The following is a 21,225-nucleotide window of genomic DNA, read 5'->3' on the forward strand; positions in this document are numbered from 1 at the left end:
TTTTATTGTGGGAGTATATTCCAATAACTACATTATTTCTGACATCTCATATATCCAATTACAGAAGGAAAAATAACTCCACAGAACATGCACCTAATCTTTTTAATTAAATCTGTCTTTACTGTTTTGAATTAAGCTGTAGCACAGGGAGCTCTGGTGCACAAAATGGATTAAAAATCAAAACCAGTATTTGAGGACTTGTTTCCAAATGTCTGAATGATGACAGTGAAACAGTCCAAAGCACCATCTTTTATAAACATGGAACTCTAAGGTATTGTCACTTCCCCAATTATTTAAGTCTTTTCTAGTCTGTTTTTTTAAGAAGGGTCGTTAAGAACATACATACAGATACATGGTTTAGAACTTTACTGTAGTAAAGATACTGTTTTCACATATTTCACAACTGATCCAAATAAAGTTATCACACCTTAGGACCTGGGCAAAGTAAGATTGATTTGCAGGATTTTTTTTTAATGCATATGTATGAAAAAAAGACAGAGTGAAATTAGATAGTATTAATAATACTGACCTTCAGACAAAGAAAAAAAAGTGATCTCTACAGATATAAATGCTACCTATCAGCATTTAAATAGATTCTGTTCTTTGCAAAGACAGCACATTTGCATTCAAAATGTGAGGAACCCACGAAGGTCACCTGAGAATTCACCACCTTGCAAAGATCACCAGCAAAGAAAAACTCTGTTGAGCTGAACAGCTTGCTCTAAAGAATTGGCAAGCAACATTGATGTAGAGAGAGAAATGGTCATTTGGTGCTGCCTCAGTAAAAATCCTTTAGTCATTATTAAATCAGAGCTTGATGGAAAGTGCTGGACTTGACAAGGGGCACCTTGAAGATGAGAATTAACTTGTAACAGTGTTAAACCAAACAAGTAAAGATGCAATATCAGGGCTGAAAATACCACAGCATATAAAAGCCAACAATAAACAACAAAAACCAAACAGCAATAAAAACAATCATTGCAATAAAACCAAACGCAACTTTTGATTGGTACTACAACACCACAAACACGGGCTTGCTTTTGTGGATTTAAGAATCGGTAAAAATTAGATTACGAATTGGTATTTTGGATCAGTATCTCTTTAAACGACATTCAGGTAGTTTTAATGATTACGTAATTCATCCCTCCGATATATTTTACTGCAGAAGCTGTGTGTATATATATACATACATACGTACATACATATATATATATGTGTGTGTGTGTGCGCGCGCGTGTGTGTATATATATATGTATAAAATTTAAAAGAAATATTCCCCTATTTGAGTCAGAGGATGCAGAACTAAGGCAAAATAGGGCAAGTCTTCAACTTGTAAACTTCAGACTGAAGCTCAGTTTACATTTCAGGAAAGCCTTTAAGCAGCTGCTTAACTTTACCTTGATCTTAAGTTCAACTCATTTCCTATTAGCTTAACCGCCCTTCAGGAAAGAGGATTTCTGAACTGAGGCCCACTCAACATAAAATTTGTTTCAATTCTGCCTTGAATCCATCTTTTTCTGAAATCCATCAGATTTGCCTTCCTCATACTCTTCTTCCATGGATACAACATTTCTACATAACCCTGCTGAAAACCTTTTTTCCTCATTTATTTAATGAACACTACTGATATTCCTAAGCCTACTTGATTTTTGTTTTCTAACGAGTATTTCAAAAAAAAATTGTGTGATATAAAAAGCAATTCTAAAACTAAAACTGAGTGCTTTCTATAGACTATCCAGCTGAGAAGCCTTTTAGACACAGAAGCGAGAGAGATGTGTGTGTCCTGTAGGTGGCTATGTTGCTCTACAGATTACAAGCAATTCCAACTGTGCAGGGAAAGAGTAGTCAGTCACCTTGCCATTCACAATAAACCATAAACACCTTCTTGTGGGTTTTGATCTAGCTTGTACAGGAAGAACAAAATTCCAGGCTCTTCCCCAGCCAGTATTTAAATAAGCAAGTACTTCTAAGTTGCATAACTAGGAGTACAAGGACAAAAAAGCCAGAAACTGTGCCATGCTTCGGAGACTTGCATAAATATAATTTTTGGTTCCGACTTTCTAGGCAGTTTGAGACAAATCTGGACAGACCAGTCAGTTCGAAAGCCCCTCACCCCCATCGTAACCTAATGTTTCATCTGGTTTCATACTGAAAGCCTTTGGGAGCATGAATTGTACAGGACTTTTAACATGGAGGAAGTTATCTACATTGCTGCCAACTGAAGCAGGACACTTGGTTCTTTGGTTTGAATGGAAATTACTGAATTTTGCTTTTTGGCTATTATCCCATGAGACTTCATTAAAAGAATACTTCCCTGTTTTTAGAAATTAATATACATATGCTTTCAAATTTGCCATCTTTTCTTTCGTTTAAAGGTATTTTTAAAAAGCTTTCCAATCTCTTAATTAAAACGGGGGGGGGGGGGGGGAGGGGAAGGGGGAACACCACAGAAAGAAGTAGATAAACAAAACAGGATCACAAAGATAAAGAAGGAAAAACAGGAAAATGAACTCTTTTCCCTTTCATCGTCATTCACTCTTTTGGTTCCTGACCTTTTGCTTGCACTGACTTAAAGAGCCATTAAACATGGTTTTTACTCAATGCTACAAATGCTAATCTCAGACTCTACTGAGTCAGCAACAGCCAGCCTGTGTACCGAGCGGGGTGATGTGAATATATCCCTAATGACTGTGGCATTAGGTGCCCAGAACTCACTGCTGACTAATGCAGTATAATCACTCAAAACTGAATACAGTGACTTGAAATGACTTTTCAGAAGCAGAGAGCAATTCTTTGTGGACTGAGCTAATCCCCCCAGCAAGGCTGACTTACAACAATGTCCTGCCTGGTTTTGAAAGTATTGATGTAATGGCTGTAATGGAAATCGTCCATCTGCCTCAGGATAGCTGTCATGCAGGCCACAAAAATACCCTACAATAGAAATAAAACAAAACATTTGATTATTTTTCTGTGTTAAGCATCATAAGCTCAAAGCGTGGCATGTGCTTTCAGGGTTCTGCCTAATCAAATATCAGAAACCAAAGTCCTGCCGATCTACGTACTGACATCACTTTGTGTGACTCTTTTCTCCTATAGCCCAAACCAATAAAGACTTGCTGAATTTCAAGTATGAAGTCTAGGAATCGCTTTGTTTTTCACAAGAATCACAGCTTGCAAGAAAAACATACCCTTCAAGCAATGGAATATATTTATGTATGTGGATGACATACTGGTATTAGTGTTGATTTGACCTTTGTGTCATTAAAAATAAATAAATAAAATATTGCTAAGGTATTATTTTTCTATCTTTCTGAACACTAAGCACAGTGTGGATTAGAACGCATCGATTTTCTTACACCTTCTAACCACAATGCCACACAATAGAGTCAGAAATGCAACTTAGGGATGTCTCATCTTTCAACATTTAATCCTATTTTAGCAAAGATAGCAAATGTGCATCTTTTTGGCAAAGAATTCTTGTGCATTAGAGGCTGGGAAGAAATCAGGTTCTCTATGCATAGAGGCCAAAGGCAATTTGAAATCACAGTCAACTATGGATCAATTCAAACTGCTGCTGGAGTAGGACAATTTGTATCCTAAAACCTGTTCCCAGAAAACCACCAAAAGCCACGCTTAGCGGCACAGAAACACTGCAGAAAGCAGAAAGATTTCATAAGATACTGCCACATACTGAAGTTCCCCAGAGAATAAACTGTACTATAACAAAGTATAATAACAAGAGATTAAAAAGGTAATATCTGAAATAAGTAAAAGGCTCTCACAATGTGTGGAGACTGTCTGCTCATTGCAATCACTGTGCGGTTTATTCTCCTCAGCAAGCGCTCCATGATCAGCTGGATGTGGACAGCAGTGGGCCCCTAGAGACATTCAATAAGGACAATTTGAGACAATTCTTAATATGAACTGTTCTACAAAGAGCTCCTTGCATGGAGGGACTGCCCTGACAGTGGTTAGTCGCTGCCGGAGGATACAGAAAATGGGGCTTCCTGCATATTAGCAATTGATTCAAATACTGCAGGTTTACACTTGGTGAAGAGCTAATATAACTGATCTATATTGACTTCATTAGTTCACCCTGGCACAGCTAAACTGAACTTGGCACCTTGATTTGGCAGTTGTTTGCTCTGAACAGTCATTCAGTTCAAACTGTTCTTTTCAAAGAAGCTTAGAATCAATTTCCATGTCCAACACCATGAGTGACTGTGCATTCTAACTTAATAATGAGGGCTATTCCTATTTCATAACAGAGAAAAACAAACCAAATATTTAGATTACTTGCTCCAAGTAATTCTACTAGTCACCAAAGCAACTGGGAGTAATATTTTGTTCCATAACAAGGACTGCAATTGCTTCTTGTACTGCAGTGGTAGCCACTGACGCAACCTTTGCACAGCCCCCCCTTTAGGCACAGCTGCTTTATCTGTAATGAGATTCAAAGAAGTATATGGCAATACAATACAATTTCTGTAAACATCTGAACTTCATAACTCTATAAAGCATAAGTTGAGAACAGTTCTTTGCCATAACTTCTCAAAAGAAGAATTATTCTCAATTTCCACCCCTCACAGTTCACACTCACCACATCTTTCCGATTTAGGACTTCAAGAATATTGCTAAGTAGCTGTGAGCAGGCCTCATGGTCAGGCTTGTTTGAATTGTCATCCAACTGGCCACTTAGCTGGTCTATTAGTAGAGGAAGAAGAGCATCTCTGCATTCTAAAAAAATGAAACGGAGCAACACATCTTGTTGGTCTCAGTATTCTTCAGCATTCAGTACACATAGGCCCTATACGATAACTTTCTACTCAGCTTTATCTTGGACATGAAAATGTATGTTTAAATCCACTTGAGTTACCATTGACAGACTAGAAGAGACAAGCTGTAATTATATGTATTGCATCAAATAGCTCTGTCTCTCCTCCTGTCTCTTTCTAAATACATATATTGGATCAGGATCCTACTGTATTAAGGATTGTATAAACACAGAACAACAACAACAGACTCTTCGGTTCTTCCAGTTTGGGAATCATTTTGTAACCATCATGGCAAGGAAGAATTTTAAATATGGATTTAAAGACGACTTAAAGGACAGGCGAACTTGAAAGACATTTTTGTTTGTAAAGGCGCATGGCTCCATGCAAAACCCAAAGACTGCCAAAGACTACTCACCTGACTGTTTAAACAGATCACTCTCCACTATCTTGGTCATGCAGTTTAGCTTCTGCCGAACTAACTGGTTGTCGGGAATACTTTGGATAAACTTGCTGAAGAGGACACTAGTGTGCAAACCATAAAGTAAGCAGATGGTCAGCATTTTCACCCAGTATGATTTCATCTACACTGACACTCTCCTGCACCTGGGCAAGTCAAGCATTTTTGTCACTTTGTTGACACGTCACCTTCAAGTGGTCCACAGGCAAATTACTATGGAGCTTGACATTTCATTTCCAGGAAACTTAACAGAGAACTTGCACTAAAACCAAACAGTATTCAGAAACTGCAGGCTTATACCCCTCAAAATGAAGCTTGCATCACAAGACACACTAGGTATATCACACAAGCTTATAAATTGGGAATACTATCTACCTGCCCTTTATAGCTAGCATAAAATAATCATATTTCCATACAAAGGGCAAGCACAATTTTGCAAAGCTTCAACACAGCACTGCTGAAACTTGAAACACTGCTATGTATGATGTCAAGAGCATATCCTTCCAGATGCCCCTCTCATCAAGAGTGATGGCTCATTTTAATCCTAGAATTCCATTAAATTAAATTCCACATACATTTGCTGTCTGTCTGCTGCTTACTAGCAAACTATTTGTGTCAGAACAAGGAGACATGGAATGGAGGTTCTAGGCAAAGCTATAAACAGCGAAAAGGAGAAATCCACAGTGTTACAAGTTTCCTGAACAATTACAACTTTTGTTTTCCTGACAAAGGTCCAGCCTTTGTTACACATTTGGATTTGCCTCAGAAGTAATGATTAAGAATTGATGGAAGCTTGTACAGTCTTTCATGATATGGCTTTCCAGTTCTCAAAATTTTGTTTTTGAACAACAAAATCTCAAAGTTCGTAAGAAAGTACAGTTGAAATGCATAGATTCCTTTGAACTAAATTGACTTCCTCTAAAGCCCTGCAAACAGCTTCCTCAAATTCATGCAGCATATGCATCATCATGTCATAATCACAGTGGCTGGTTTTAAGAAAGTTTCCAAAATTCTTCCCAAAAGATGAGTTGGATTTGGAGGACAAACAAACTTAATATAGTCACCTGAGTTCAACAGGGTCAAATACTAGTTTGACATCATTTATAATGCTTGGTAAATACTTTAAAGCTGCCCCCTGCAAGAAAAAACAAGAACACAAAACACAAATGGAAATAGTTAGATTAGCCAGTTCATTCTAAAGGGTGTAAAGCCTCAAGAACAACACACATAGCTCACATGACCCATGGCAAATCTAGTTTCATCAAGAGCAAATATGCAGATACCTGTAGAGAACTGGCTTAAGATAAAATTTATGCATCTGAAGAGCCTCCAGCAACCACACATCTGCAGTGCAGAGTAGAAAAGGTGAAGGAGGAAGGATTCCTGGCCAAGTTCTTTAGTTTTTGCAAACATCCTGCAATTCCAGAGATTAAGCTCCTTGTAGTCTGACATGAAAAGCCCTAGTTAAATTCAGTCCCTATTCTGTATGCTTTAGCATTGTCTGTGTACCCACTAATAAGTTATCTAGGTACTAGTTTGGCTTTTATCAGTGCAGCATCCAAGCACCTGTGTGCAACAGCAACTAAAGGTCTCTGGGTGATGCTGCAGAGAGGTGTTCTCTTATTTACTTCACTGCTCCATGTTTGCTGTCAGCAGGAACTCTCATTGCACGAGAATCAAAGTTGGGCTTTAAATCATCCAAACACTAATTAAAAAAGCGTTTAGAATCAGTCTTTCCTGCAAAGAGAGAAAGGTATGTTGGCCGAAAGAGCTGAAATAAAGCAATCTAGAGGCCTCACTGCAAGGCTGTTCTGTTCCTCCTCAGATCCCAGAGAGAAAGTTCATATTCCAGGCCTCACCAGAAAAACAAGCAAGTACAAAATCTAAGACACATTTAGGAACCGCTTGGCTTGTCAGTACTTTCATTCCCTGAGTTATGTTGATTATTGCAGTAGCCTAACATTTCCATCTCCATCACCCTCAAGCTTGTGTCACTGTCTGAACTGTCTTCCAACATTATATCTTGGCTGGTTGTTAGCTTTCATCCTAGGAATTGCTGCAGGGTTTCAGCTAAGCCACAGTTACAGAATGCATAAAAAGCTCTCATTTTTATTTGATAAACTTTGGGGTTTAAATACTGCTTTCCTGCCACACTCAGTTCATTAGAACAGATATTCAGCAGGATTCAGATACGACTCATCTCAATGGGTTTGAGTATCTCAAAGCTTGTCCCTCTCCCCAACCCCCAGCTGATCAGTTGATCTAATAAAAAATATTACCTCTCCCTGAGAATTATGCATACCTTAATCTTGACAGCCTCTTCTAAAGGCCGGTCCATGAGGACATTGAAGGAGAGGAACAGCTTGCGTATTGCATCATTAAATTCATCTCCATCTTCACTTTTCCCATAAAACCTACAAAGAACAGAAAGAGCTAGTTACACATGTAAATTTAGGCTAGAAATAGTGTCACAGTAGCTGAGACAATTTTGTCCTTTGGAACAGCATCTTAAAGCAATTTCCTTCTACAAAGAAACAAGTGTAATGGCATTGTGGGATACTGCAGTTACTATAGCAGTAATTTCCTGCTGAAACTCTGTTGTAAGTGAAAAGCTGCACTTTTCTAACTGCCAGTGTCTCAAACTGCATTTGTCTGCCGCCAAAAGCTCAAGGAAAATGAGAGAAGACACTGCACGCACATTCCCTTTGAAGTAAATAATATCTGTGGGGGTCATCTTCTGACACCATTAAATAGAGTATTTTTCTTTAGAATATTTGAAATTATTGGTTTTTTTGTTTTTTGTTTTTTTTTTTTTTTTAAGTAATACACCTTGAGAAGTCCTTCAAAACGCAGATTTTTTTAAAAAAGGAAGTCATCCCATTTGTTATATTTTTAATGAAGAAGCACTATCCTATGCAGCTTATAGCATGCTACAGATAACTAAAAGGATTCTCCCTCTTCAAATTAGGTGTTTCAGTCTTTATTCATCTTTTTGTCTCCAGCCATAGACAAGAGGTAGAAGGACACGCTTCTTGATAACTCAAGAATGAAGGATACACCAAAGAATATCCTTTATGGTGGTGCTGAGTGGAAGCAACTCCACTAACTTCCAAAAGGAGGCAAAATAAGGATGGCAAGGACCTTTGCCTCACCTCAGGTACAATATTCGTGACTGAACGATGAATCGGAATAGGTACTTCAAGGCTTTCAGAGCAGCAAACAGCAATTCTGTCTTGCTGGAGTCATCTGCATTTCCCACATAACAGTTCAGTACTTTGGTGAGTTTCCTTTGAAAGCAAAAAGAAAAGGAGAACAAATATAGACACAGTTAAGTTTTGCTGTAAGTCCAGTTTTCTTATTCCAGAGATGAGCCACAATCTGATGTTTAGATAACAGACAGGGATTCCTGTTCACAGCTTATTTCATTCTGAAGCCTTTGGCTTCATGGGGTGCCGGATTTTCAAAACCAGTTCATGAATTCCCAGGTATCTAGCCCAAACCATGGCTGTTAACTGCATCAACAAATTCCAACTTCTTGACTTGCTTCTCATTTTCTGTAAAATGAAGGGTTCAGGAGGCTGGAAAACCCATTACTACTTAAAGTGGATTCACACCTTCTCCATATGTTAGCATCCTCATATGCACAAAGGAAAACGTATGTGGAGCACAAAGGGCTTTTGAAGCAATATTTACTGAGTACTTTGAGAACTGTGGACAGAAGCTGCATAAATACATTATTATCTGTTATCTAGTCTCTGCAAGGATCAGATGTAAGATCAGGTTCTTACAGCCCTTTATCAGAAGGGCAGTGAGAGCTCTGGTAGCTAGTATTCAGGCAAAACCCTCTTCTCTTCATTAAACAACTCACAGCACCCAAAGTGGCGCATGAGCGATAGCTGAGTATACAACAGATTCTGCTCTTGCTTGCTCTACTTACCGCACTGCCAGCATCTAATTCCTTGCTTTGTCAAATTTTAGCATGAGGAGCACACAGAGGACACTACATAACATTCTAGTCCACTTGGCATTAAGCAGATATCACGTTATCAAGCCAAGCTGGAAAGCAAGGCAAGGGAACAACAAAGCTAAGACACAGCATGCCCATTAATCAGACAAAGAGGTTTATTTATAGTAGAGAGTAATAAGAATGATGAATCTTCCACAGGCTACAGGGAGAGGAAACCACACACAAGTAGTGATTGCACAGCTAGGACAGGGAAGAAGAAAGCAACCCAGGAACAGAGGACTTCAGAGCTTTGTCATACTGTGTTTACCCACAGATTTATCTTTAGGTTGACAGTCATTACTAGAAGAGGCTGAATGTTCAGGGTGGGAATTCATGTGTATTAGTAAAAATCCAAAGAGATTTTAGAGGGGAAAGGGAGTTTGTTTTTTGGTTTTGCCCTCCCTATTGGCCTCAGTTTTAACTTTTTATTTTCCTGTTACTGTGACAGTAACGACCTTTGGGTTGAGGGCCCCTAGAACAAGGGGCTGGAAGCCAAATCTGGATTTTACTCCTGGCTTCTCCACCAACATCCTGGTACCCTTGGACATGTAAGCCATGATTAGGTGTAGCACTTAAATGCCTCGCTTAAGCGCATGAAGTCAACAGGGGGACTAACAGGACTAAACTTTAACATGTACCTAATCAAATTCTGTGCCTCAATTCTTCTTCCTTCTCTTATAAAACAGGACTAATGATTGTGAACTGAATTGCTTTGAGGACCATAGATGAAAATGCTCCAGGGAAACAGAACTACTCCCACTGCCTACACCCACACATCTGGATGTGAAGAACTGCAAGTTTCTTTTAACAAATGAGAGTCTATATGAGAGAGTTTCATTATATAAAAGTAATCTCATGTAATCTGCATGTTTAAATCCCACACTGATATTAGCAGTTCTTTGAACTCTGTGGTCTCAACCACCTGCCTGGTTGTAAGCAGACAGTGGGAGCAAACACCGTTCTCTCTGCTATCATTAACAACAATGTCGTGTGCACTGTTTCAGTCAAGTAAGTTTTCTGATTCTCCTCCCCATGACCCTACTCAAACACGCACTGCAAACCGTAGCACTGAGTATACAGATTACATTACTTTCAAACTTTGTTCTGTTCAAAGTTCTTAAAAAGGGTTGGGCTGAAAAGCCAAAGCAGCTCCACAAGCAGCAGTACTTATCAGACCCAACTTCCCATATGTTCCCTGGTCAACAGATTTCTCCCCACCCCAGAACTGAATAATGGTATTTTCCATTACCTTCTCCACATACCTGTAAATTCCCCCTTCCCAAATCTTCTGGCAGCAATATTAGACTAAGAGTACTCAAGAGTTATATGGGAGAGATGTATACAGACGGACTGCATTAATGTCGTTTGCTATATGAAACCAGTCTGCAAAGCATGGAGGTGATTTTACCACGCAAAGAACGTAGACTAGAGTTTGAAAGACTCTGCATTATGCAGATTGATTCAGGATTTTCCATGATAGTATCATCTTTTCTTACAGAAAATTCTGACAATAAAAAACTTCTCATAGTAAGTTGTTACAGGTTTTTTTTCTCTCCTGAAAGCAGGCAAGAATAAGGTGAAACACACAGCTACATGTTCTCATGCAGTCTATGCTGCTCTTAGTGCATCAGTGCAGCTTACCAAGAGCTTCAGTGAGACATAAGGCCTGTGAAGACAGCCTGCAGGTTTGTGGTTACCGATACTTACACGTACGCCAGGGTTGCACTGAAGTGCTTGTAAATGTAAGTTTCAAGTACAGGGTTAAAATGCTGGAACTTGATGTCTCCGATCAAAGAAATAATAAATACCTGCCAAAAATTCAAAAAGAAACAGATATATAGAGCTGCACAACCTTTAACTAACTGCAGTGTAACTCAGCCTCTAATCAGGTCATCTGTTCTGCTGGATCATTGTGCTTTCCCCCCCCCCCCAAGTGCATTAATGTTACAGATAGTGTTGTTCACATTCTAATGGCAACTAAATACTGCGGCGTGCAACCACATCATTTCTCAGACAGAAGTTCGGTAGGTTACATCGGCATTTAGACAGGATTCCTAGAAAATAAGGCAGTTGCTCCATGAAGTGGCAATAGTGATATAGGAAGTGGCACTACTTGCAGTCATTACATGAATACTGTCATAGCACAGGATTAAGTAGGCACAGAGCTGCTGAAGGCTCTGTTTCTCAAACCAGGATAAAGAAAAAGAAGTTCTGATCGCTTATACTCAAAAATGAATGCACACGAGGTCTATAACACTCTTAATCCTGCTACTACAATGAAATGCATTAGAGCAAGGACATTCTGTCTCCCTATACTCATCTTCAACACCAATGTCAGCTGGATACATCTGACTTCATGTTTCTTCCTAAACTGTTAAGCACATACTTGTTGAATAGCATCAAGTGTACAACTTCCTTATTGTGCTGCACATCAAAATAGTGCCTTTCAAACACATTAAGCAGCCTCTCTAAAGCAGCAGCAGACTCTTTGTGAAGTCTTTTGCTCATTTATTACAATCCTTCCCTAAAGGTTCAGGGAAGCACTGACCCCTATTGCATAAGGATTGGGGTAGCGCTTAGGGTATGAGGGTTCTGCTCCCACCATAGCCATAAACCCTCCACTGTGAGCCTGGGCAAGTCATTTCCCTTTGTGCTTCAGATAGATAATACTGCTTTTCTCTTTTGTAAATTGCCTTGATGAGAGAGTTATCTGAACAAGTTACCTATTTATGTAAATGCTCATTATTCTCACTGTGGTCATTAAAATGTCATGGCATATTTCAGTCCTAGCTCCTGAAAATGCTTGAAAATGCCTTAAAAGTGTCTTTAAATATAACCTATTACTCAGAATGAAATATCGATTTACCTATCCAATGGAAGCAAGCAGCATGAACAGACTGAAAATGGGACTGAAAAAGAGATACCCTAAATCCACAGAAAAAAGTCACTCACCAGTGCATCAAACACAAGGAAATCATAGGTTTCATTCTCTGACATTTCCATCATTATATTGAAAAGTGCATCAAGGGTGTCTTGCAAAAACTAGAGACAGAAAATAACGAAAGGGTAGGAAAAGACTACTACTTCTGGAATCCTGCACAAGAGCCTGCTCTTTTGGACCCTCCTTCCCCTTTCGGCCTAAAGCAGTTGAATTGTTAAAGTTATACATGAAAGAGCATTTTGAAATGGGATCTTAGTCCTGCATACATTCACATGCTGGTCATGACTGCCAAGCTATTCTCCCTAGTTATAGGAGCAAGGCCAGAAGCAAAGCTGTAGGTAAACACCTCTGCTGCAGAAGGATCTTACCTAGCTGAATGTCCCAGCTTTCTTCTCTGCCCTGCTGCAGAGCAGAAGTGCAAGTGCAAAGGTAGCTGTCCATGCAAGAGAGCTATCGACTGCACTTAACTTTGTCCATGTACAGTTTCAGCTCGCACTGGATCTACTTAACCACATACAATGTACTAAGGCATGGCATTTTACATAAGTACTGGTTTGCAGGTACACAGCCTTTACTTTCGTTGCTCAGCAGTTAAAACAGGTAAAATCATAGCTTGCATAATCCCAAAGATCCACACTTGGAACCACAGGAAGTCTTAACAAAGCATCTCCTACCTCCCTCATATGGCTGCTATTTGCTGTGGTGCTTCCCCACATTTCAGGTCTGTTCCCCAAGCTACTCTGACCAGAAGCTCTTTGGGCCTTCTCTGCATTCTGTTCCTAGCACAGCAGGTCCTATTCACAAAGGAGGCCCAGAGCCACTACTGAAAATTAACAGCTGGGCTTTGCAGGTATCTTTTTTTTTTTTTTTTTTTTTGGCAAGAACGCAAGGAAAACTGAGGAATCACTCCCTGATTCTCGAAACACTTAATTTCTATGCAGATGAATTCCGCTGATGAGAGATCCTGAGTCAAAGGATATCTTTTTGTTCTCCCGTTGCTCAGCAGCTACAATAACAGCCCTCCTAGTCTATATACAGAGCTTTTGGATACAGCACAATTATAATCCTTCAAGGTTACCATGAAGCACATACATAAGTGTCCACACAACAAAATGACTCAAATCTCTATACATACCTTTACAATTTCTCCTCCTTCCACCTCCATTAGCTTCTTTAGGTTGTGGGCTATGTTCTGAGAGTTAGAACGCCAGTTCAACAAACCTAGCAGGTCAACTAGCAAGGACAGAACATCAGCAATTAGAAACAAATCACAACAAAACAGCTGACTTCCTCTGATGGTTGCAGAACAATAAAGTACTACAGGTTATTTTTAGAATCAGCTTAGAAAAAGTCACACTGCCATGTACAGAACATTACCTTGAGATGGCTCTTTTGTCTTTGCAAGAAAGTTAATTTTGCTATTAATGGAAAACCTTGGCATGATTTTATAAACTAAGGCATTTGGTAGACAATTCTGCAGGCTTTTCATGCACTCGAGAGAAGATACCTCAAGCTGGGAAACTTACTATAGTGTATGACTTTTCTGACAAATGTTCTATGTTTACTTTAGAGCAGTCTCTTAGAGATGTTTCTTCAAGTTACAATTTAAACATCTTGTATAAAGTACATTAAGCTGCAGACTGTTTATCACAGTTCCAGATTATCTCAGGACCTCAGGTTTAGGTACAGACTACAGTTGAGGCTAGCTAAGTAGTTCATCAGGTTTCACACGCATCTCCAAGTTAATGAAAGATGTACACTAACAGTGGTCTGCAACTAAATTCATTTACTACCTTCAAATTTAAGAATACATGTGAAATAGACAGCATTGACAAGGAATGCCATATTCAGAAATACAGTGTACATGTGGGGAGGGTGGGGGAGAAAGACAAACTTGCTCGGCTTGCACTTCCGCCTGGATGATGAAAGTCAGATTCAGTCCTCACACACATGGATGTATCAGTACGACATTTAGCTAACAGGCCCTAAACCTACTCAGACTGCGAGCAGAGCAGTTCGTGCCCATCTCCAGCAGCTATGCAGACACACCTTGATGGAGCCACAGCTGGTGACAATTTTCCACCTGATTCTTTCCCAAAATCACAGATTATGTTATACTAAAAGCCTTCCTGAGCTACACTGGGTGCTTTAACTCATTTAAATCTCACATCACTTATGAGCATATAATGTATTCACTCACATACACACGTCCTTTAATTTGGCCACTTTGGCTGTATGCAAAGCAGAGTTATTGCATAACAACATACTGAAGACATCAGTTCTAATTGCTACATTCTTAACAGCCAGAGGTAAGAAGATAATTAGCCTTTAATTTAAAGGAATCTAAAAACACATTTACACTGTCACTGACAGTTGCCATTTCTATACATGCTGACAAACTTGTTAGATTTAACATAGGTAGTTTGGGTTCAATATACCTGTGACATGGTCTGTAGTGGCTGCATAAACATCTTTGTAGCTTGTACTGGCAATACTGATGCTGATAACACTGGGATCAGGCTGCCATTGACACAAGAAGCAGCAAGATTAAAGCTAAAGGGATATGTCCACAAGTTGTGCAATCCAGGCAAGGTTTTGGGTAAAGAAAGTGCTCTCTTACTTCATCAAATATACATCACAGTACTGCCAGGGTGCTAATGCAAGACCTACCATTCTGGGTGAGCTTGGTGGAGCAGATCAGAGTGGCAATCTGGAAGCTGTCCTTTGTACTGTCCTTTGTGGGTGTGAAGGTGGCTAGATGGTGCAGATTTTTTCCTGAAGGGATCTCCTTCTCCTCCATCTCCATTTTTGTACAAGGAAGAGTTAAATAGCATTTAGCATCTTCCATTTTCTTGTTATCACCCTGTTGAACACAGCAAAGACAAGGGTTATCTTACACTTTGATCGCACCTTATCTGACCTCTTGCACTTCTCATCTGCAGACACATTAACACCATACACACTTCAACACAGTGACAGCCAGAGAAGGCTTTAAACATTTTTTCACGTCTATAGTTATTTATTCACATTGTCTGTTTGGGCATCTAACTTTAGCGAATGAAAGCTGCCCATATAGCCAATGGGCTAAGCTGTTTTACGGAGTCATTCAAGACACGGAAATCAGTTCTTTGTCACTTTGTAGGTTCCTGCAGCAAGGCATTAACTTTTTCCTGTTACTGTGATTAAACACCATGTCTCTCTTCTAGTCAGATACTAATCCTACAAAGCAGGTGTTCACCAGGCCCGTTTCTTGCATGTTGTCTAGATGAATGATGCTAGATGAAAAACGTTCCATGCAGGTGTGCATACATATAAGGATGTAACAGATTTGCATCCACACAGTTAGAGAACCAGTGAATCTAGAGCTGTCAGTGACTTATAAAAAAAATTATTGTCCTATTATCCTGTAAAATATTATTAAGAATCTCTGCACTGGTGCAATAGAATTTGTGTTGCTAAGAAAGAAGTTAGCCAAGAGAGTTTTTCTGGCCAGTTGAACAGAAATGAAGACTGCAAACGCCCAAGCTACCTTATAAACAATCAAGTTGTGTTTGCCGTCCTGCAATGTTGTTCCATCTGCATTCATCAACTTCACGAAGCTCATGCCAAAAGCTCTCTCAGACTTATCCCTAGCTGCAAACAAAGAAAAATCTTTACCAGTATTGGCCTTGTGTCTATACTGTCCATACGCAACCCTATAACTGCACGTAACTTCTTCTTTAACTGCATCACATTACATGAAGGAGATGGCCTACTTTGTGACCCACTGCTGAAAGAGCTGTCCAACTTTCCCTCTCATCTCCAGTCACTTAGGAGGTATCTGCAGTTGCACAGAAAAACTTCCTCTGAAGCTTCTTTCTCCACACAATTTCATTGGTTAGCTGTTCTGCTAGATGGACATGTATAATTTCATAGAGTTTGGTTGGGGTTTTGCAAATTTAATCTGTGAGATATAGATATTTAATTTAACAGCTTTAATCATGGGGTAGTTGACTTATTTAGGATGCTCTGATATTTTAAAAAATAAATTAAATAATACATTTTGAAAGGTAGATATTTGCACCACAGTAGAATCTGGAATCTCCATGGACAGGCCACATCACATTTAGTAAAATGAAAGAAGAGGTCTGAATGCAAACATGTGCATTTTTTTCTTTTTTAAACTTGTATCTACTTGCTCTAGCTTTGAAAGTCTGTCACTGCATCTGCAAATTACCTTAAGAGATTTTTTTTCTTAGAGCCTTTTAAGGGATCAGTCTCACATTGTTCAGCTCATATCACCAGACTCTGAAGTAGTGCAATAAAATTTCTGGCTCTAATTTTCTTATTAGCCTGTCATTAACTTAACTGGAAATCCTCCCTATAGGAAGACCATTAGGGACCAATCAGGTTATAGCCTTGCACTGAATTTTGTCAAGGATTTGAAATGAATTAGAACACCACCATACATGGAGAAGCCAAACTAGCAATATGCATGGACAATTGTCTTTCAAGGGGGATAACACTTTGCTCTCTATATAGTTTCAGTTTTAGAATCAAACCAACAACAAAAGCCTTTTTTTTTTAAAAAAAAAGCTATTAATAGTTTGAATTATTTCTCTTTATTTGCAAACAACATTTTAATTTCCAGCTTCAGGCTGAAAATATCACAAGATAGGCTTCTGTTTTATTTTTGTTCCTGGTAGGAAAATCCACAACATTGGAAATAACAAGGACTCCATCTTTGTTGGATTCTCAAAAAAAAAAAAAAAAAAAAAAAAAAAAAAAAAAAAAAAAAAACCAAACCTCAGGACGAGACTAGGAAGAGTACAGTACCCTGCAGGTCTTAGTTTCTGATACTCACATTCCTGTGATGATCGATGACGGAAAGTGAATCTTAAATGGCAACGACTGACTTCCTCTATTGCAATGGACACCTGCACACGATAACACAATGAGAAAATGCCGTGACAGCATTCTATACCTCCGGTCCACTTACAGGACATTCTATTACTCATTAATCTACTCATTTTAGTCTCATTTTCTACACAAAGGAAGCAAAACTAAAATGCACACTCTTACCTTTACTGTTTCATACCAACAAGGCTGCTTGACTTGATAATAAACAACAGATTTATATTCAGAGACACCTTCATCACCAGCACCGGGATGGATAGCTTTCTTCAAGAAAAGGACAAGGGGGGAGGGGAAAAAAGATAAAGATAAATTCTAGGAGGAAAGAAAAAAAATATCCTAGGATGAAAGTTGTCAAAGAACGTAAATGGCAGGGTTACTCAAAGTCTGTTTCAGTGTCAAGGGAACTCAGTGTGTGTCACTTTGAAAATTTTACCAAATCTTTAAAGATTTCCTCAAATCAGTTATTAATGTGAAAAAAGATCAGTGAGTCCTCAAATTTGGTCACTGTGATCTCCTATAATCTCTTGCTCATTATCACATAGCTCTTGCATACAGCTGAAGAATGAATAAGATCCTACGCGCCAGAGCTATCACATACCAAACTCAGCAGCCTTGCACCTCCTGCAAAGTCCATCATACCTCTTGTAGATTGCCATCTTCATCATGTACAGACATGGTGACTTCTACATTCTTGGGAGTCTTCTTCTTCCCTTTGTCAAACTCCCCTTGTACCAGGGTGACATAGATATCATTTCGAACATCACCTAAAATTCAGAGCCCTTAATGAGTTATTTTTCTTGTACAGACAGCTGTAAAAGTTTATACAAGTTATACAAGTCATGTAAAAACTTTTAAAATGCATAAGTCCCACCAAAAACCTCTCTGTCTTTAGGTAAAATTTATTTTTTAATGAAATCAGCTCTATAGACCTAAATCTGCTTTAAAAGGATTAAATAGAACAGGTTAAAACTGTATGTAGTACAAAATGGCTTTTTGACTAAACAGATTTTTTTTTTATTTTCCAAAGAGTCCACTCACTATAATTTAAAATTTCTCAAAGAAATTTTTCAGTTTTCACTTATTTGACAAAAAATAAAGAGATCAGCTGGAAACTTCAGGAAGAATGAAAACATGTTTTTTCAGCTAGCTTTAGAATAAATTTGTTCACAGCAGGAACTCCAGAATTTCACCCGCCTCTGATTCACAGAGCCATGCGGGTAGGCATATGGGACCTACCAGGAAGGATGATCTCAGGGAATCCCATTTTGCGAGCCACAGCTGTTGATCTGTCTACCAGGTGGGAAAAATCCTTTTGAACCTGTACTAGATCACCAGGAAGCAGTTTCAGGGAAACCCAAAGGCCTAAGAAAAAAAACACTTCCTTACTGGAAAAAAAAACAAAAAAACCCCAAAACAAACAACCTCCCCCCCAAAACCAAAAAAAAACACCAAAAACCAAAAAACATGTGAACACATGAAATTAAAACCTATGCTCAAAGACAGAAAACTGTTTCATCGTCTGATCCCCAAGCTAAAACATCTCAAAGATCCCAAGCAGGTTCCCAGTTGGCCCAGTTTTCCAAGTTTCCCTTGTGCTGAACAGGACCTTACTGCATCTGATCCTCTGAAGTCAAACAGAACCCTTCTGAGATGAATGTGCTAGCATATTTGAGTGAAGGCCAGATACGCAAGCAAGAGCAGGGGAATCCAGAACAAAGCATTCAAACCCACCCAAGCCATTTAGAAGATGCAATCAGCCATGTTCACTTAAAAATAGTGCATATCCACATGAATAGGTGTATCTTTAAAATATTACATTAGTAGCAAATTAACTCATGAGGAGTGTAACAGGGAAAGAGTCTTCCATCGTCTAAATAAATACCGAGTGACTGTCACATGACATGTTTCATTCTAATCCAAAGGATATGAATCTATCAGTCATCAGCTAGAGAAGCAGTTCTTTTTACCCAAGTAAGAGCAGCTCCTGTTTTTATCATTTTAGCTCCCAGTGTGCTGGGATGACAGCCATCACAAAGAGCGCAGGTTTGGCTCACAGGAGGTAGCGGACTCTAGTAAGCTTTGATCTCTGGACCTTCACTTCCTTTGTAAGGAAGGGGAACCTTTCCCCACATCAGGTTTTTTATTAGCTTCTCGCCTGACTGGTGTACCTTGCCCTTTATGATTCACTTCCTTTGCAGCGATGACTTTGTTGAAGACAGAAGTGAGGGGCTCATTTTCTCCGATCACATGGGAAGTTATCAGAGGGGACATGATTAGCTGTCGCTGTCTGATGTACGTTTCCATGGCAATCCTGAGAAGAACAACAGAGGCTGGGAGGCAGACAAACACCAAGCATGTGCTCTGCAAGACAAGGGCTGGCCAACAGCACACTTTGTTTTCTTTTTGTTTTCCAACAAAATTTTAAAAAAAGATTCCACGAGAATTGTTTTTCCCCTCACCTGCACAAACTCAACAGAAATACTTTTAAACTCTTGAAGTATGAGCTATGTAAGTGCTTGCTCAGGCTTAGAATAGCTAGTATAGGCCAACCCAAAGAATCCCTGGCTACATTCCTATCATATTGAAATTGCAGCCTTCAAAACAACTGTAAGCACAGCCAGCTCCACATCATTTTTGTTTTTCATCCACAGACTGCCTTGCGGACCTGTGAGAACAGGTCTCGCTATGGGTAACTCGCAGGAAAAGCTCAGCACATTAGGCCTTGCACTCCCATCCCTGACTTCAGGTGTGTCCCAGGGCTGTCTCTGGGAGACCAAGTAGGTGAACTGGTCTTCACTTAACTCTGACTGATGTGAAATCACAGGAGCGTTGAACCCATCCCAAAGGAAACCTTTGTCACAAACATGTCTAGTGAGCTTTGGATCTAGAACCAGGCTTCACTTCTGTTCCCACACCACCATTAATGAACCAAAGCACATATAAAACAGTATCTCCACAGGTTCCCGTTCACTTTGTGTCCAGATTTGGATTCAAACTCAGCCTCATTAGATTAGAGGAAAAATTAAAAGAAAAAGAAAAAAGGTACCAGACTAACATTACGCAAAGGAAAAACATCCTTCTTTGCAGCCTTTCAGGCCCTGAAAGGTAGGGAAAAAAAGCAAACTCCCCTGAAAATACCTTGAAATGACACACAGCTTCACCAAATGGATTGCTATATCCAAGACTAATAACATGACTGAGTCTACTCAAAGAAGGTTATTGCTTCTGCACTGTAATGTGCTAAAAAGTGAGCAGTGTAATCAGAAAGCAGGAAGAACATGAGTCTAACTCTCGTTACAGAAATGCGTAACACAGTGGGGCTTGAATTTCTTTCTCAGAAAGAGGAAGAAAGCCCTTTCCCAGAGAAGAATCCCTCCCCTCTGACTCACCATTTCAAGATAAATGTGGAAAGGAATAAGCTGACAATACACAGGGTGCTGTACAATAGCAACAATGAGGAGTTGTGCTCCGCATACACTCAGGTGTTTCTGAAAATCTTGCCTCTCACACCTATAATGTTTTTTTTAAGGTCACATCTCCCAGACCCCACATCATCACTTTGGGTTGTGCTCTTATCTAACTCGGATGATATTGGTGTCTAATAATTTCAGCTGCAGTGCCAAGACTCTCTAAGCTATTTAGCTTATCATACAGACATGTAAATCAAGAATGAAATCTTGCTAATAATATAAAGGATCTTCTGGCGAATGTGAGGCTTCAGAAGACTGACAAAATCTTCTTGTTCAAAGACCTGACAACTGCCATTAGCTAATCTATTTGTAGAGGCCTTCTCGGTACACAGCCAGACTCCCATACAAATTTGTCCTTCTCTAAAGGACAACTGTCCCAAATAAGCGAGAGATGTCATCAACTCTGAATCTAGTACTTACTGCTGAAACGGAATAAAATGTTGCTTTTCCTCATCGTCCACCTTTCCATGTATGATATCAGTTATGTCCATCACTGCAACAACAAGTTCAACACAGTTCTGCAAAGTTGCTAAAGGGAATCTAAAGGGAAAACAATTTTTCCCAATCTAAAGGGAAACAGCAGTTGCTTAGTTTTGGTCCAAAATCCCTCATGACAGCAATATAGAGAGACACTCTCATCTTCTTAACTTTTTAAACAGAACCTTTTCATGGATGCATAA

General features: G+C 39.3%; 1 protein-coding gene across 2 annotated transcripts in view; it reads right to left on the bottom strand.

Moving 5' to 3' along the window:
- Positions 1 to 21,225, bottom strand: part of DOCK5 (dedicator of cytokinesis 5) — a 90,377-nt gene that overhangs the window by 33,806 nt on the left and 35,346 nt on the right. For both annotated transcript variants that reach the window (XM_067312445.1, XM_067312446.1), the window contains exons 11-28: positions 20,966 to 21,038; positions 19,244 to 19,386; positions 18,312 to 18,437; positions 17,715 to 17,839; positions 17,241 to 17,339; positions 17,023 to 17,095; positions 15,709 to 15,812; positions 14,850 to 15,042; positions 13,315 to 13,412; positions 12,191 to 12,280; positions 10,946 to 11,046; positions 8,385 to 8,519; positions 7,535 to 7,646; positions 6,297 to 6,367; positions 5,191 to 5,297; positions 4,601 to 4,737; positions 3,783 to 3,878; positions 2,833 to 2,931 (exon numbers count right to left, since the gene is read on the bottom strand). In XM_067312445.1, the coding sequence (XP_067168546.1) occupies positions 2,833 to 2,931; positions 3,783 to 3,878; positions 4,601 to 4,737; positions 5,191 to 5,297; positions 6,297 to 6,367; positions 7,535 to 7,646; positions 8,385 to 8,519; positions 10,946 to 11,046; positions 12,191 to 12,280; positions 13,315 to 13,412; positions 14,850 to 15,042; positions 15,709 to 15,812; positions 17,023 to 17,095; positions 17,241 to 17,339; positions 17,715 to 17,839; positions 18,312 to 18,437; positions 19,244 to 19,386; positions 20,966 to 21,038 (1,982 nt within the window). The remainder of the gene's footprint in view (positions 1 to 2,832; positions 2,932 to 3,782; positions 3,879 to 4,600; positions 4,738 to 5,190; positions 5,298 to 6,296; positions 6,368 to 7,534; positions 7,647 to 8,384; positions 8,520 to 10,945; positions 11,047 to 12,190; positions 12,281 to 13,314; positions 13,413 to 14,849; positions 15,043 to 15,708; positions 15,813 to 17,022; positions 17,096 to 17,240; positions 17,340 to 17,714; positions 17,840 to 18,311; positions 18,438 to 19,243; positions 19,387 to 20,965; positions 21,039 to 21,225) is intronic.

Source organism: Apteryx mantelli, chromosome 29, assembly GCF_036417845.1.
Source record: "Apteryx mantelli isolate bAptMan1 chromosome 29, bAptMan1.hap1, whole genome shotgun sequence".
In the NCBI taxonomy this organism is placed as follows: domain Eukaryota; kingdom Metazoa; phylum Chordata; class Aves; order Apterygiformes; family Apterygidae; genus Apteryx; species Apteryx mantelli.